Source organism: Limanda limanda, chromosome 5 (assembly GCF_963576545.1).
Source record: "Limanda limanda chromosome 5, fLimLim1.1, whole genome shotgun sequence".
Classification (NCBI taxonomy): domain Eukaryota; kingdom Metazoa; phylum Chordata; class Actinopteri; order Pleuronectiformes; family Pleuronectidae; genus Limanda; species Limanda limanda.
Window position 1 is genome coordinate 5,993,699 of NC_083640.1, and position 15,521 is coordinate 6,009,219.

Genomic DNA, 15,521 nt, shown 5'->3' on the forward strand with positions numbered 1-15,521 from the left:
TGAGAGCTTTTCATAAAAAAGGACGATGCTTGTGTCGATTTTCTAGTGGAATTTATACGCCATGTCTGAATGTTCCTGAAATGTTCCTGTGGCTGTGAGAGCATCTGACCAGGACAATCTCCGGCTGTGGTCTTCATATGTGCTGCAAAAAGGCTGTTTATCAAAGAGCAAAAAATTTTAAGAGCGCTGTGACAACTCGTAGTGAATCAGAACATTAAAAAACAACACAAGGCAGGGGCTGTTCCTGACAGAGCCACACTTCTTTATCTTCCTTCAGCCATCAATGTGCTGCCAATGATTCACATCTAATTCACGATGCCGTTTTCCAAAGGGACTGTCTGGGACCATGTCAAATGTCCAACTCTGACATTCTGCGGAACTTTTAACTAATAAAATGTTTTAAAAAAAAGTCAGAGTGAGAACTCAGCAGGGACATTTCCAAAACATTTACAGCGAGCAAGTGGACGTCATGATGATGTTTCTAACCGACAACAGACCCATTTATGAAAAATATAAACATAGATAATAATTATTATATAAAATGATATATCAATAACATTTTAAAGGAGATAAAAAGGTGCCATACACATGGACGAAGATGCCAACTTGGAAATTTAAGGAGATTTGAGAGCTTTTCATAAAAAAGGACGATGCTTGTGTCGATTTTCTAGTGGAATTTATACGCCATGTCTGAATGTTCCTGAAATGTTCCTGTGGCTGTGAGAGCATCTGACCAGGACAATCTCCGGCTGTGGTCTTCATATGTGCTGCAAAAAGGCTGTTTATCAAAGAGCAAAAAATTTTAAGAGCGCTGTGACAACTCGTAGTGAATCAGAACATTAAAAAACAACACAAGGCAGGGGCTGTTCCTGACAGAGCCACACTTCTTTATCTTCCTTCAGCCATCAATGTGCTGCCAATGATTCACATCTAATTCACGATGCCGTTTTCCAAAGGGACTGTCTGGGACCATGTCAAATGTCCAACTCTGACATTCTGCGGAACTTTTAACTAATAAAATGTTTTAAAAAAAAGTCAGAGTGAGAACTCAGCAGGGACATTTCCAAAACATTTACAGCGAGCAAGTGGACGTCATGATGATGTTTCTAACCGACAACAGACCCATTTATGAAAAATATATATATATACATAATAATTATTATATAAAATGATATATCAATAACATTTTAAAGGAGATAAAAAGGTGCCATACACATGGACGAAGATGCCAACTTGGAAATTTAAGGAGATTTGAGAGCTTTTCATGAAAAAGGACGATGCTTGTGTCGATTTTCTAGTGGAATTTATACGCCATGTCTGAGTGTTCCTGAAATGTTCCTGTGGTTGTGAGAGCATCAGACCAGGACAATCTCCGGCTGTGGTCTTCATATGTGCTGCAAAAAGGCTGTTTATCAAAGAGCAAAAATGTCAAGAGCGCTGTGACAACTCGTAGTGAATCAGAACATTAAAAAACAACACAAGGCAGGGGCTGTTCCTGACAGAGCCACACTTCTTTATCCTCCTTCAGCCATCAATGTGCTGCCAATGATTCACATCTAATTCACGATGCCGTTTTCCAAAGGGAATGTCTGGGACCATGTCAAATGTCCAACTCAGACATTCTGCAAAACTTTTAACTAATAAAATGTTTTTTAAAAAAGTCAGAGTGAGAACTCAGCAGGGACATTTCCAAAACATTTACAGCGAGCAATTGGCCGTCATGATGATGTTTCTAACCGACAACAGACCCATTTATGAAAAATATATATATATATATATAATAATTATTATATAAAATGATATATCAATAACATTTTGAAGGAAATAAAAAGGTGCCATACACATGGACGAAGATGCCAACTTGGAAATTTAAGGAGATTTGAGAGCTTTTCATGAAAAAGGACGATGCTTGTGTCGATTTTCTAGTGGAATTTATACGCCATGTCTGAATGTTCCTGAAATGTTCCTGTGGCTGTGAGAGCATCTGACCAGGACAATCTCCGGCTGTGGTCTTCATATGTGCTGCAAAAAGGCTGTTTATCAAAGAGCAAAAATGTCAAGAGCGCTGTGACAACTCGTAGTAAATCAGAACATTAAATAACAACACAAGGCAGGGGCTGTTCCTGACAGATCCACACTTCTTTATCCTCCTTCAGCCATCAATGTGCTGCCAATGATTCACATGTAATTCACGATGCCTTCAAACTCGAGCTGTACAGAGTTGGGTTCATCAATGGCTGTCAACCACTTTCATGAGGAGGACCTGGCTGACCCTGGGGGACACGTTGACCTGCAGCAGCTGTCTGGAGGTTTCATATGAGGACAATCACACCCTGGACTGATCTGGGACACCTTGAGGTAGTGGTAGGGGGTCTTTATCTTCCTCAGCCATCAATGTGCTGCCAATGATTCACATCTAATTCACGATGCCTTCAAACTCGTGCTGGACCGAGTTGGGTTCATCGATGGCTGTCAACCACTTTCATGTGGAGGACCTGGCTTGACCCTGGAGGACACGTTGACCTGTAGTAGCTGTCAGGGGGTTCCTATGAGGACAATCACACCATGGACTGATCTGGGACACCTTGAGGTGGTGGTAGGGGATTCTTTATCCTCCTCAGCCATCAATGTGCTGCCAATGATTCACATCTAATTCACGATGCCTTCAAACTCGTGCTGGACAGAGTTGGGTTCATCGATGGCTGTCGACCACTTTCATGAGGAGGACCTGGCTGACCCTGGAGGACACGTTGACCTGCAGCAGCTTCACATGAGGACAATCACACCTTGGACTGATCTGGGACACCTTGAGGGGGGGGGGGTGGACCTCTAGGAATCTACACATGAGTACAAGAGTCAACATTCTCCCTATCCAGACTGTAATTGGTGTCATCTCAGGTGAATTAGAGACAAATTAGACTGGTTCTCCTGGTGTTGAAGGGGAAGGGGGGCGTTCAAGGACCCCCCTCCAGCTTGTGACAGCCCCTCACTCCACTGATGAGGAATGCAACGCGTGCACGCCCCTCACACACACTCACTCACTCACTCACTCACTCACTCACTCACACGCACGCATACAGGTAACGATCCAGCCTCTTACCTCCAGACGATCCAGACTGATGAAGCCGGCGATAGCAAATCCATCAATGATGTCCTCCTCCTGCGAGCTGGACTCCCGTCTCTTCCTGCGGGGGGGGCGCGGGGCTCTGGCGGCGGCTGCGGGGCGCGGCGCCTGTTTCCCGGGCAGGCAGGCGGCGGCGGTGTGTGCCCCCCCCCCCGGGCTGCGTGCCTCCTCCCGGTCGGAGCAGGAGGAGTTGGGGTTGGGGCTCCCCGCAACCTCCCGCAACCTCCGCACCCGCTCCCGCTTCTTGGGGCGACATCTCCGACCCGGCTTCAGCTTGGCGTCCATGGTCGCTGGAGGGGAGGGAGGGAGGGAGGGAGAGAGGGAGGGAAGCTCGCGGGGTCCAAACAAAAAAAAAAAAAAACCCGAAAATAGAAATGTAACTCCACAGACCGGAGGTGCTGGCTCCTGAACGCCCCGCTGTTATTACCGTGTAATAACAACACAACACACAACACACACACACCGGGACCGACTGCGCTGTGTAACCGTGAACGCAGCGCTGCGTGTGCCTGCGTGCGTGCGTGTGTGTCAATAACAAGGCAAATAGAAAGCCTTTACAAACACTCAATGACCTTGACTATAAAACCTCCCCGATCTCCATTATTACAATAAGCAAAAATGTTCAAGTATCCCGCAGGAGGCGAGACCCCCACGGAGCAAAAAGCGACGCGGATCCACGCGTGGTTTTTTTTTGGTCACGAATCGGCGGCGTGTCGACGCGAGATTTCAGGTGCAGGTGCAGAACGACACAACGGGAGGAAATCCACGCATTCCACTCGCTTCGTAACTTTTGTGGCATCGGCACCAGGGATCGGGCTGCGTCGGGAGCCTCAGCTCGCTGCATAGCGCAGACAGCTCGGCGGAGGAACCATGTCGCTGCTGCTGCTGCTGCTGCCCCTTGTTGTTTCCCAGCAGCCCATGATCCAGGGCTGTCAAAACCTCCACGGAGAGAGAGAGACTAGACTAGACTATCCGTCCGGAACCACAACAAAAACCCGCCTGGTTGAACACACACACACACACAGCACGGCACGGCAACGATCGCGGCCGTCGGATGAGTGGAAGAAGAATGAGAATAATCCAGAATGCCCGTTGAGTTTGTGTTTTTTTAAGCCATGCTCCCTCTCTCTCTGCTGCGCTTCAGGGGCAAAGAGGATCCCAAGTCTGAGAGCTACTTAACGCACGATATTCCCCCTAAATGATCCGAGGCGTCCGAGTGAGACAGCCATCCGGTGTGGTGATCCAACTCCATGCGGCGATGAAGCGGTCTATTCCAGCTCGGATCATGTGGAGTTTCTCTCCCCTCCTGTAAATCCACTCCGGTCCGTCCCCTGGCTGCTCAGTTGCTCAGTTGCTCAGCGGTATTTTCTATTCGCATAATAAGGCTTTGATAAGTGTCCTTAAAGCGACAGGAGTGATTAAAATCTCCTCTCTCTCCCCCCCACTCCTCTCTCTCTCTCATTCCCCTTCTTCCGAAATTAAGAGACACAGTCAGTCAAGCTTCGGAGAAACCCACAGAACTGACGTATTTCCGCCACCTCTGGCCTACGATTTACCATAGGAAGGAAGCTGGGGTTTTTTTTGTAATCATTCTGTCTCACTGTCTGTCGGGCACTACTTTGTCACATCGGGCACTACTTTGGTCTGGTTGTCTGCCCAGAGCTGAAGCTGCCACATCATGCCTCTCCCACTGTCACTGCTACAAACACACCAGTCCAGACGTCTTCCAAAGGGACTGTCTGGGACCATGTCAAATGTCCAACTCAGACATTCTGCAGAACTTTTAACTAGTAAAATGTTTTTTAAAAAATGTCAGAGTGAGAACTCAGCAGGGACGTTTCCAAAACATTTACAGCGAGCAAGTGGCCGTCATGATGATGTAGTTATGAAGCAGTTATGGTGCAGTGCTGCATCAGGTCTCACTGTAGTGTAGTCTATAAGCAAAGACATTTATACATATAGTTAATGTAACATTTACATTAACTATATGTATAAATGTCTGTGGTTGCTCATGCTTTCTTGGACTTTTTAAATCACAGGAACAAATTTAAAGATACACTGCACACTTCAATGTGTTTTAACTGTAAACTTAATGATATTACTCTACTTCACAACCATTTCTGACACAAAAGTCAAAGAAAACCTAGATTACTTAGCTTTAGCAAGCTAATTGGTATTTCATATGTGTGTGAGTATACGTGGAGGCGTAGGTAGGACTGTCTGGGACCATGTCAAATGTCCAACTCAGACATTCTGCAGAACTAATAACATGTTTTTTTTTTAAAAGTCAGAGTGACATCACTGACACATTTAAAAGAAGACTTTATCAGACACTTGCTTTTTGTGCTAGAAAGTGTATTCTTTTGAATTGGATCACAGATAAAGCTCCATCTAAGGCTCAGTGGCAAAGGGTTGTATTTGAATATGTTGTGTTGGACCATTTGACATGTAAACTTCACAGCAATGATGAACATGGGAACCCTTTCTGTCATATGTTGGTCTGAATGTTTCCACCATTCTCACAAGAGGGTTTGTATCATAGCTCAGAATGCTCTGCCTCAACAGAGGCACTCTGTTTTACCATTTAATCGATTTACTTTTATTTCTGTATACTTTTATTTTACTTATCTCTTTTTAATTTTTTCTTACTTGTATAGGACGTGACCCCTGAATCTTCTGCCTGTATGGATTTGAATATGTGTGTGAGCCAAATGTTTGTCTTGTTTTTGACTTTGTTTTGTGTTGTATTACCTGTTGGAAAACTAATAAACATATATGAGAAAAAAAAGTCAGAGTGAGAACTCAGCAGGGACATTTCCAAAACATTTACAGCGAGCAAGTGGCCGTCATGATGATGTTTCTAACCAACAACAGACCCATTTATGAAAAAAAAAAATATATATATAATAAATATTATATAAAATGATAGATCAATAACATTTTAAAGAAGAGAAAAAGGTGCCATACACGTGGACGAAGATGCCAACTTGGAAATTTAAGGAGATTTGAAAGCTTTTCATGATAAAGGACGATGCTTGTGTTGATATGTGTGGAATTTATACGCCATGTCTGAATGTTCCTGAAATGTTCCTGTGGTTGTGAAAGCATCTGACCAGGACAATCTCCGGCTGTGGTCTTCATATTTGATAACCAAACTCCCGGAAACGTCTCAAAAATTTAGCACGATCCTGTTTGGCAAAAAGCTACAGTAAATTTGCTTTGCTATCCTTGTTAGGACATTGCATTGTCTACCATTAGTTGAGGACAGCCTAACACAACCCCTAGCACTGACCATGACCCAAAACCTCACCCTGACCTCACCCATTCAAAACAAGCATTGATCCACAAACTAAACCCGAGCCCATCAGCTGCTTTGCTTTCCCAAAATGTCCTCACTTCAATGTTCTATGAATAAAAACCACAATGATTCTCACAGTCAATAGCAGTACAAGTGTACAACTTCAAAGTCAGATAACCTTCACAAGTCTAGAGTAAATATTGAAAAATGTCTTCCCCCAGCTTGTTAAACGCTGGAGCTGTGTCAGTGTGTTTGTCAGTCTGCAGTGTATGGACCTCCCTTTAGGAGTTCCTGGGAGTCATCTACAAAGTAAAGCACTTCGATTAGCTGAAATTAGGAGCAATGGCCTTTTATAATCGCTGTATTGTGTAACAATTATTTCCATTATAGGTTTCAATGCCCCAACTGTGCCTAGAATTCCAGCTACACTGATGAGGACCCTCACTCAACCCTTTCTGAATGTATACAAGTGTTCTCAATGAGGCTGTTAAGCTTGTGTGGTGTTAAATGGTATTGATCCATGGGGTCCTTTATACGCAGAAGTGTGAAGACCACCACAGTGAACACAGTATGTATTATACAGTTTGTAATGAATGCTGATAGAATTTAATCAATACGTAAAAATAGGTGGGAATGATCAACTTTCTTCTTCATAGGACAAATCACTGTAACATTATCCCACATTTCAGGGTATGTATATAACATATACATGATAAAACAGAGTGACAGAAGGAAGGGAGAAGTGACAACTGCATAAATGCCTGGTTGCTGTTTGTTTAATGCTTTGTTTAATAGGAACTTGCCATCTTGCTCATAGCTTGAATGAACAAAGTCTACCTGCTGCCTTTCACTGTCTTCCATGTTATATTCCTGCTAAGATTATTTCTAACTTTACCAGAGAATATACAGTATCCTGTCATGCTGCATGTGACTTAATGGGTAAATCAGACTGTAGCAGAACCTCAGGACCACCCATGTTTCACAGTCTACACCCTCAGAAGGCACTTTATTTTACGAAAATACAAATAAAATTGCCAAGAAAAATGACAAGGTATAAAAAGTAATGAGGTGTACTCACACCCTGTTTGATGCAAATTCAACCATACTGAGTCAGCAGCTTATCCTATTGGCTAATCCAATAAGAACGATGCATATGAAGTGCATCATCACTATTTGCAGTTCTTCTAAGTAAGACTGGGAAGAAGCAGCGATGATGAACAGTTAATATCAGAGGCTTAGGTAATGATCTCTTATGAAGCCGTGCGCAGCGGAGGAGAAATTACAGTATTCATCCAGTGTGAAATATTTCATATAACAATTCTCTCGCTGGTGATTTGATCTCCACAGCACAGGAAGCAGTGAGAGCAAAGCTGCGAGAGCCAAACTGAAATATTCAGGCAGTCAGCGCCGTGGTTCAGGTGTGGGAATTTGTCTTTACGGTGAGAATCATCAATGAAACTGCAAAGCAACACGTCAAAATGCAAAATGAAAGTGCTTTTATGCAAATATAGTGTGCAGTGAGGGGTAAATTATCCAGAGCACTGTATGTGATTTAACCAGGGACTGCACAGTGTAAGTGAGCATTATGAAGCAGTTATGGTGCAGTGCTGCATCAGGTCTCACTGTAGTGTAGTCTATAAGAAAATATCAAAATGTTACATTAACTATATGTATAAATGGCTGTGGTTGGTCATGCTTTCTTGGACATTTTTAATCACAGGATCAAATTTGAAGATACACTGCACACTTCAATGTGTTTTAACTGTAAACTTAATGATATTACTCTACTTCACAACCATTTCTTCCACAAAAATCAAAGAAAACCTAGATGACTTAGCTTAAGCAAGCTAATTGGTATTTCATATGTGTGTGAGTATGTGGAGGCCCAGCACTGCATTCTGAAGGCTTTTTTTTTGTATTTCCAGGGAGAGACATTTCACACAAAACGTATGAGTGAAGTTACACTTTAAAGATGGCAGCAGGCATATTTTATCTGTATGTTGCTTCGGAGGACAATATCCAACGGATCAGTGCATCAATCTTTGAGCGAATGGACCTTCAGGGAGCTTGAGACATTATCATTATCATGTTCCTTTAACCTCTGGAACCACTATGATAAAAACCCCCTCTCTGTTTGAGCAGCTTTGCAAGAACTAATTCAGTAAGGAGATTAAAAAAGGGGGGACCAGGTATGGTGAGAGGGCCGTGGAGGAGAAGGAAGAGATTACCTCTGTTTCTTCCATGCTTCCATTTGCTGTGAGGTTAATCCATAGCTACAGTCTCTGAGCTCCCACATCGCAGTCATTCAAACTCGAGTCTTTTTGAAACGCTTAGCCCCGGCTGCGCTGTGAAGCTAAGGGGAGGGAGTCACTCAAGCTTTTATGATGTTTAAGCAGCACAATTGTTTTTCTTTGCCTCTGCCACCAAGATAAGGATTCTTTCGATGTGGCTGGGGTCAATGTGCCTCTTGCCTAAAGGGCTGTTTTCCGTCGAGATGGTTTTAAGAGTGTGCTGTGTGGTGCAGACATGGGACTGAGAGGTGAGGGATCTGAAGAAAACAATAGAAAAGGATCTGTCCTCAAGTACACACCATATCCTTTAAGAATATGGCCCCACAGAAATCAATAAGCCTTGATTTCACAGTACAACACCAGGCAGCTGTAAGACACAAATCCCTACACTGCTGTAGAGAAAAGAAATGCTGTTGGTCTCACAACAGGCTGTTATTTGTGCACTCTCAGTACATTAGGACTAGAGTCAAATAGGAAGCCATCTGTGCTTTTTCAAGGTATGTTTATGGTTTAACTGGTGGATTTTATTTATCTGGATGGGCTCACGAATGTTCACAACTCAGATATCGCCTACGTTTAATGAATGTTCTGGTCTGGCATTCTACAACATCTGTCAAGGACAAGTATGTCAGGGTGAGATGTTCAAGATACTGTATGATGGTTGATATATATTCTTTGAGGGATGCAACACTGAAGGTCATGTACACACTGAGGTTACAGTCAATAAATATGCAAACATGTTATATCAAACATGTCAGATACAGTGCATAAGATACAGAATTGTTCAATGCATATAGGAGTTTGTACAAAACTCAGCTATAGAGTCTATGTAGAACAATGTGTCATTATATTGTCATGACTCAAACTGTTTAATCTGGCAATAAATACGATTTTTAACTATTTTTATGTTTACTGGTTTATTTGATTTACTTTGACATGGGTCTCAAATCAGAAAAGAAGACAGCTTAACTTGTTGTCTGTGGTTATGGTTTGTTTGAGCTCAAATCGCAAATCGACTTGGTTAGGGAAACGAGCAAATGGATTAATATAGCCAGCTAATTTGGTTTATAGGACGTTGGTTCACAATGATAACATTAATAATATTTTTGATCCACATTTTAAGCTACACACTGGCCTGTTGGACACTATGTAATTCAACCAGTTTAGATTAAATTGAAATAGTTCAACAGGTATTTGCTGGATTGCCACTGAATTAAATAACATGAAATCATTATCACCAGAATGAATGCTATGGACTTTGCTGATCCTCTATCAATTATTGTAAATATCTCAAAATCTGAGTGACAGAAAGGTTTGTATAGACACGGTTTACACATAAAGATTAACAGTTGATGACCGTTGACCTTTCCTCTAACACCCCCGTGATGTTGATATTTGATGTTTTAAGTGAAATGTCAAAACAACAATAGGATGGCTTGGATTGAAGTTAGCAAAGACTGTGTTGTTATCACTTTTTCATTCGGCAACATCATCAGTTCACCCGGTTTTTAACCAAATACCAGCAACACTAATGGCATTCCAATCAGCCTCAAGTGCATGTTATTATTAGTGCTAATTAGCATATGTAAGCATGCTGACACGCTCGACTTCCATGGATATCATGCCAACGTTAGCATTACCTCAAAGCACCACAGTGCACAAGATCTAAAAAGCCTCACAGAGCCACTGGCATGGTAGAATGTAAGTCTTAAATATGCAATTTCCCTGACAAATTATCTCAATATTTTCCCTAAAATGAATTGCCACTGTTTGTTAAACCAGCAGCAGCGTGCTCATTTATTCAATCCGTCAGAAACCAAAGCAGAAATGGCAACCAGCTGTTTTGAATATAGAGCTGTTGGACTCTTACTTTGACATCTCAATTTGCTGCCCTAGCTGTCACAGAGGAACTGCTGTGAGGGAAAACATAAGTCCGTGGCTTTATGCCTATAGGGCTTTCAGCCTGTGTGACACATCATGGAGTAATTCACTAGTTTGGTGGCCATTTACAGGCAGACTCAACAAGAAACCCGCTTGGGGGCCTCGAGCAACAAGCTCTCTCTCGGGAAGCAGTGACCAGCTATAGGATCGGCTAGGCCGTGCCAAACCGCCGCATGAAAAATTAACCTGCCCACTCCGCAGACAGAGCTTACACATCCTCCCTGCCTGAGAGCCTTGCTTACACACTCCCTTCATCTCCTGCCCTCTTATTCTCTCCCACTGTCTTTCCCTCAGCCTTTCTTCCTCTCGTCTCTCTTCCAGCGTTCTATCTGCACAGAGCCAGCTCTCTGTGCATCAAAGACAACAGCTGCTTGTTTTATGTTGAACACAGACAATTATTTATAGACGCGCAGACTTAGCGTGAGCCTGTGGAATATTTCATGTGCTATGTAAACGTGTCCATACCCCACTGCCATCAAGAGCGAATCGCGACAGAATAATTGATCACAAAGTCGAATGGAAGTCGTCGACTAAAATAAGTGAGGTAACTACACAGGATTAGTGGAGAAACTGATAGCAAAGGCAGTGAGGTGTCAATAATTTAACTGAGTCGGTTGCAATTCTATGTGCCTTAAGATATTTCATACCACTGGGGAGCAAAGTTTAATCAAACAGAAAGATAGGCCCCAGAGCTGTGAGGGTGAGAGAACTGAATTTATTGGCAGCCCTGGAACAGGCAGTAGGGTTTTTATTACAGGCATCTTTCAAGGAAAATTAGCAATGTGACCTGCTATTTTAGTGAAATAAATTGAGTTAAGAGATTGATGTGGCTAAATGTCACGTTAAATGTCATCATAAAAGACTGTTTCTTGGAATTATTGTAAGGACCACGAGGGGATATGTTTCTGTTCCCATTCTTTTTTTTCTCTCTATCCTTTTTTTTCTTCCACTCAGAGAATCCTTCAGTCAAGAATTCCCACATTTCTTGTTTTTGGTTCCAGGCATTGCTCAACATTTTGAGCGAAATGTCGTAATGGATTTTATTGATCCTTGATGTCTGGTGCCTCCTCTGACACTAAAGTAACAATGCTCTCTGCTTCTGCACATCACATCAACAGATGTTTGGACAGTGGAGCTTTTCATAAAAGACCCTGAAGCCGGTCGATACTTTCCCGGAACTGTGCTTCGATTTCTGCCGGTTGGTGGAAGGGTAAAGTGAGGATGTCATTTGACTTGATCACTGTGACGACTACACTTACTACACGCCTGAAAAACAACCTACAGTCCAGCAGTGTTACCTTTCATATAGGCTATTTTCTCTCAGTGGTGGGGGTGTATATTAAGAAATAGAATATAAAATGATTGCATAGAGAAAAAATGTTACACTTCTACACATCTACACTTAGTCCTATTATAGAGAAATCAAGCAGCAACATTCCAGATACCAACGCTGTCATGTTGCACATTTGGAGCCAGAGTCTGTGCAGTAGTGATTGGCGGATGCAGCCGTGGAACCCAGGTCCCGCCGATACACTTGCTGAACCAATCACGAGTCAGTCTCAGCTGTCAATCATCTAACCTAGTTTTTTATAGCATCAAATAACCTCAATAACTAAAATGAGCCCTTGGGCATACATCAGTGTTATAAGAAATATCTACAATGATAGACACCATCTTTAGGAAACATTTAGTTGACTTTGACTTTTTGGTTTGGTCTATGCCCCTTCCATTAACATGGAGGAGGTGGGATTTGTGTCTAACAGTGCAGCAAGCCCTTATGTGGTTATGGAGATCCTTTGGCTTCACTTTTGGGGAGCAGTCCTTTTGGCCGTCTTTAATTTGAGTCTACGATTAGTAACATTTTGGCAGCAGTGTTTATTTGTTATAATCTTTAAACAGAGCCAGGCCTGCTGTTTACCCTGTTACCACTCTTAATGCTAAGCTAATTGCTACATTTCTCCAGAGGCATCAAAGTCTCAGCCCTTTAAGAGAGAAGTGTATTTCACAGAAGGTAATAAGCTATTCCTTGCACTATGCAGTTTTGTGACCACTGGAGCACCCACACTCATTTCAGCAAAGTTTAATTAATTAGAAAAAGTGCATTTGCTAAAAGGTCAGTACTTTGCTCCGAGCAAAATGGAGTGGATTATATAAAATATTATTTTTTTCAAGTATCTTGTAATATATTTTGCATGATTTGCCTGACAGGGTACTGCTGTGTGACCTGTGGCTAAGCTGAGAAGCAGAGTCAAGAAGGGGGAGGTATACTCCCTCAGGAATTAGTATCATAGTTTCACAAAAAGAGAGGCAGCTACGGATATAGCATGAGTAACTGTAACTGTTGTTCATTTAATGCCCGACCCCAGTTTACAGCATAGAACTCTCTAAATAAGCAGAGACTGATGGGGTGTGAGTGGTTTCTTCGGCGTATGCAACGTCTCATTTCTCTGGTGCTTTGTGCGAGACAGAAATGCATTCCCACTGGTCACGCTGCAATTAGCTCCCGAGCCACCAAAACCCCAGACACTCAAGCGATCACTTGTGCCAAGTCCCCAAACAACCTCCTCCCCAAACCTCATTCTGACACACACACACACACACACACACACATACGCATTTCAACATAACATGGTTCTCACTCTGGGTTTCTCCAACATGCAGCCATGTGGTAATGCACCCTCTGTTCACAAGTTGTGGATACTCGACCTCCAAGCCTCTGTCACACAAAGCCACATTAGCAGAGGTGATGTTTTCTCACTGGCACTCAATAGGCTGACACAATGTGACAAACTGCCACAGGGGAGGGCTTCCCCACCCAGGACTCAGACGTTAGAACGCCTGAATAGGTGAGCGAGTGACGAGAAAGGGAGAGAGAAAGAGACAGAGAGACTTCTGTCAGCCTGTTTCCGTGCATTTCTGCAGCTACGCAGTATAATGAGCACAATGTTAACAGAGAGGGTAAACAGAGCAGGCAGCACGAACAGGCTGACTGCAGACAGCAGTGAAGGCTGTCTGTGTTGTTTCTGTGTAATGAAGGAGCTGCACTGATGAGCCTGCATCTGTCCTCGTGGTCTGGCGAACATATAGACAGAGAACCATGGTCACTTAATAGAGCAACTGAAGCCTCTTTTTCCACTGGTCAAAAAACCCACTAACACCCAGTAACATCTGGCTTTTATCTTGAATAGGAAGAGATACAACTTGGCATTCGCCCCTGGGTCTTGTCTTTATCAGCCCTGATAGGCAGTGAAGGAAACAAGACACCCTGGGCTACTTTCTTCTTTTTCTTTATTATGAGCAATCTAAACGGTAACGCACCACCTTTTCTGGTGCGCCAATCTGACGGGCATTGAACTTCCGGGTGCCAATAAACATTTGTGCAATACAAGCAAAGAGGAAAAAGCCTCTCAATATCCGATACGTTGTCACGGTGGAAAAGAAAAGAAAACCACCCCTGACCCCCCCAAAAAAACTGGAAGACAAATTCCTGTCTTGGCAATGGGAGAGGAGTCAATCTTAGATTTTTAGCGTATTTATGCGTATTTAGCAAAAAAAAGCATAAACCAGCAAATTTTAATGCAAATGACGTGTTTGAGTCCTGGTGGGAGAGTTAAATGACCTTTTAAATCTCCATCGCTGCAGCACATTCATCCAGGATTGACCACTGAGCAGTTGTTAGGGCTGAAGTCTTTGCTCAGCAGCCATTCATTAGTACCTGTAGAAGGAGAATGAATGATGCATCACATTAACATCCGCTTTTTCTCCAATCATGTTCCTCGAGTAAATAGGGATTCCGATGTCAATGTCAGATATTCATGCTGATAAATGTACTGTTTAACTCCAGGAAGGTTGAGGATCTAAACATTGAGTCAATGGCCTGTCACTTGTTGAGAGAGAGGAGACAGCTCTTTTTTTTTTCACTGTACTATTTCTCTTCTTGACACAGGCAAGGAGCTTTTAAAGTGGATTAATATTTAGTTGAAACATAACACCCACCACATCGTTATTCTTTCATGCCAACCAATGATGCTGCAAAGCTACGAGTGCTACAAATCTTTACAAAAATCTAACCCTCAAAAAATGCTATTAAACTCCGCTGATATGCTGATATATTTTCTCAAGTGCTAATATGATGCATATACGATCATTTCCACAGCGACTGAGAGGCTCTTGGAATCACAAATGAATGGGAAGAACACAAAATAGATGCCCAGGCAGATTGAAAGTTAAAAGGCTGTAAAATGAGTGTGTTTTCAAATAGAAAGAGAGAGAGAGAGGCTGTGAGCAGGCGTATTATACTCCTATAAGGCTCCCCTGGCTTTCACAAGGCTCTTGATTAGCAAACAGCAACCCCCGAGATAAAACACACTCATAGTCACGGACTGGATTTGCATGTAAAGAGATTCGGGAGCTTTTCATGCATGCGCGCGTCTACTCCAGGCAAATGAGAGAACACGGTGCTTTAGATGCTGCTCCCTCCTGCAGGAAGGCCTCTCTCATTCCTTCTTTTGTTTAAAGTCTTTATGGGTCAACTATTCTTCTTACAACACTATATTTTTAGTGCCTCTAACAAGTTACACTGAGTGTAAAACAGTCGTGTGGATGATTCTGTACAGTACTGATATATGTTGTATAGTACAGTCATTATTTTGTGACTTTGCAGGTTCACTTTGTGAAATGTTACTGTTAGGATGACGCTTGGTATAGATTTATGACTCCAGCTTCTTATCAGAAGTCACATTTTTCAGATCGCAGTTGATTACTCATTTGAGGTAAAAGTGATAGATGTATAATAGATACATTTTTAGATAATGGTGACTGCATTCTGTAGCCTTATTAATTAATATTTGTACAAGCTGGATTTCCA

At 42.6% G+C, this 15,521-nt stretch overlaps 1 protein-coding gene across 1 annotated transcript in view; it reads right to left on the reverse strand.

The window, feature by feature from the left end:
- The window catches only part of fbrsl1 (fibrosin-like 1), a 343,354-nt gene extending 339,945 nt beyond the window's left edge, over window positions 1-3,409 (reverse strand). The window contains exon 1 of the mRNA XM_061071798.1: window positions 3,101-3,409. Within this exon, the coding sequence (XP_060927781.1) occupies window positions 3,101-3,409 (309 nt within the window). The remainder of the gene's footprint in view (window positions 1-3,100) is intronic.
- Between the last annotated feature and the right edge of the window lie 12,112 nt (window positions 3,410-15,521).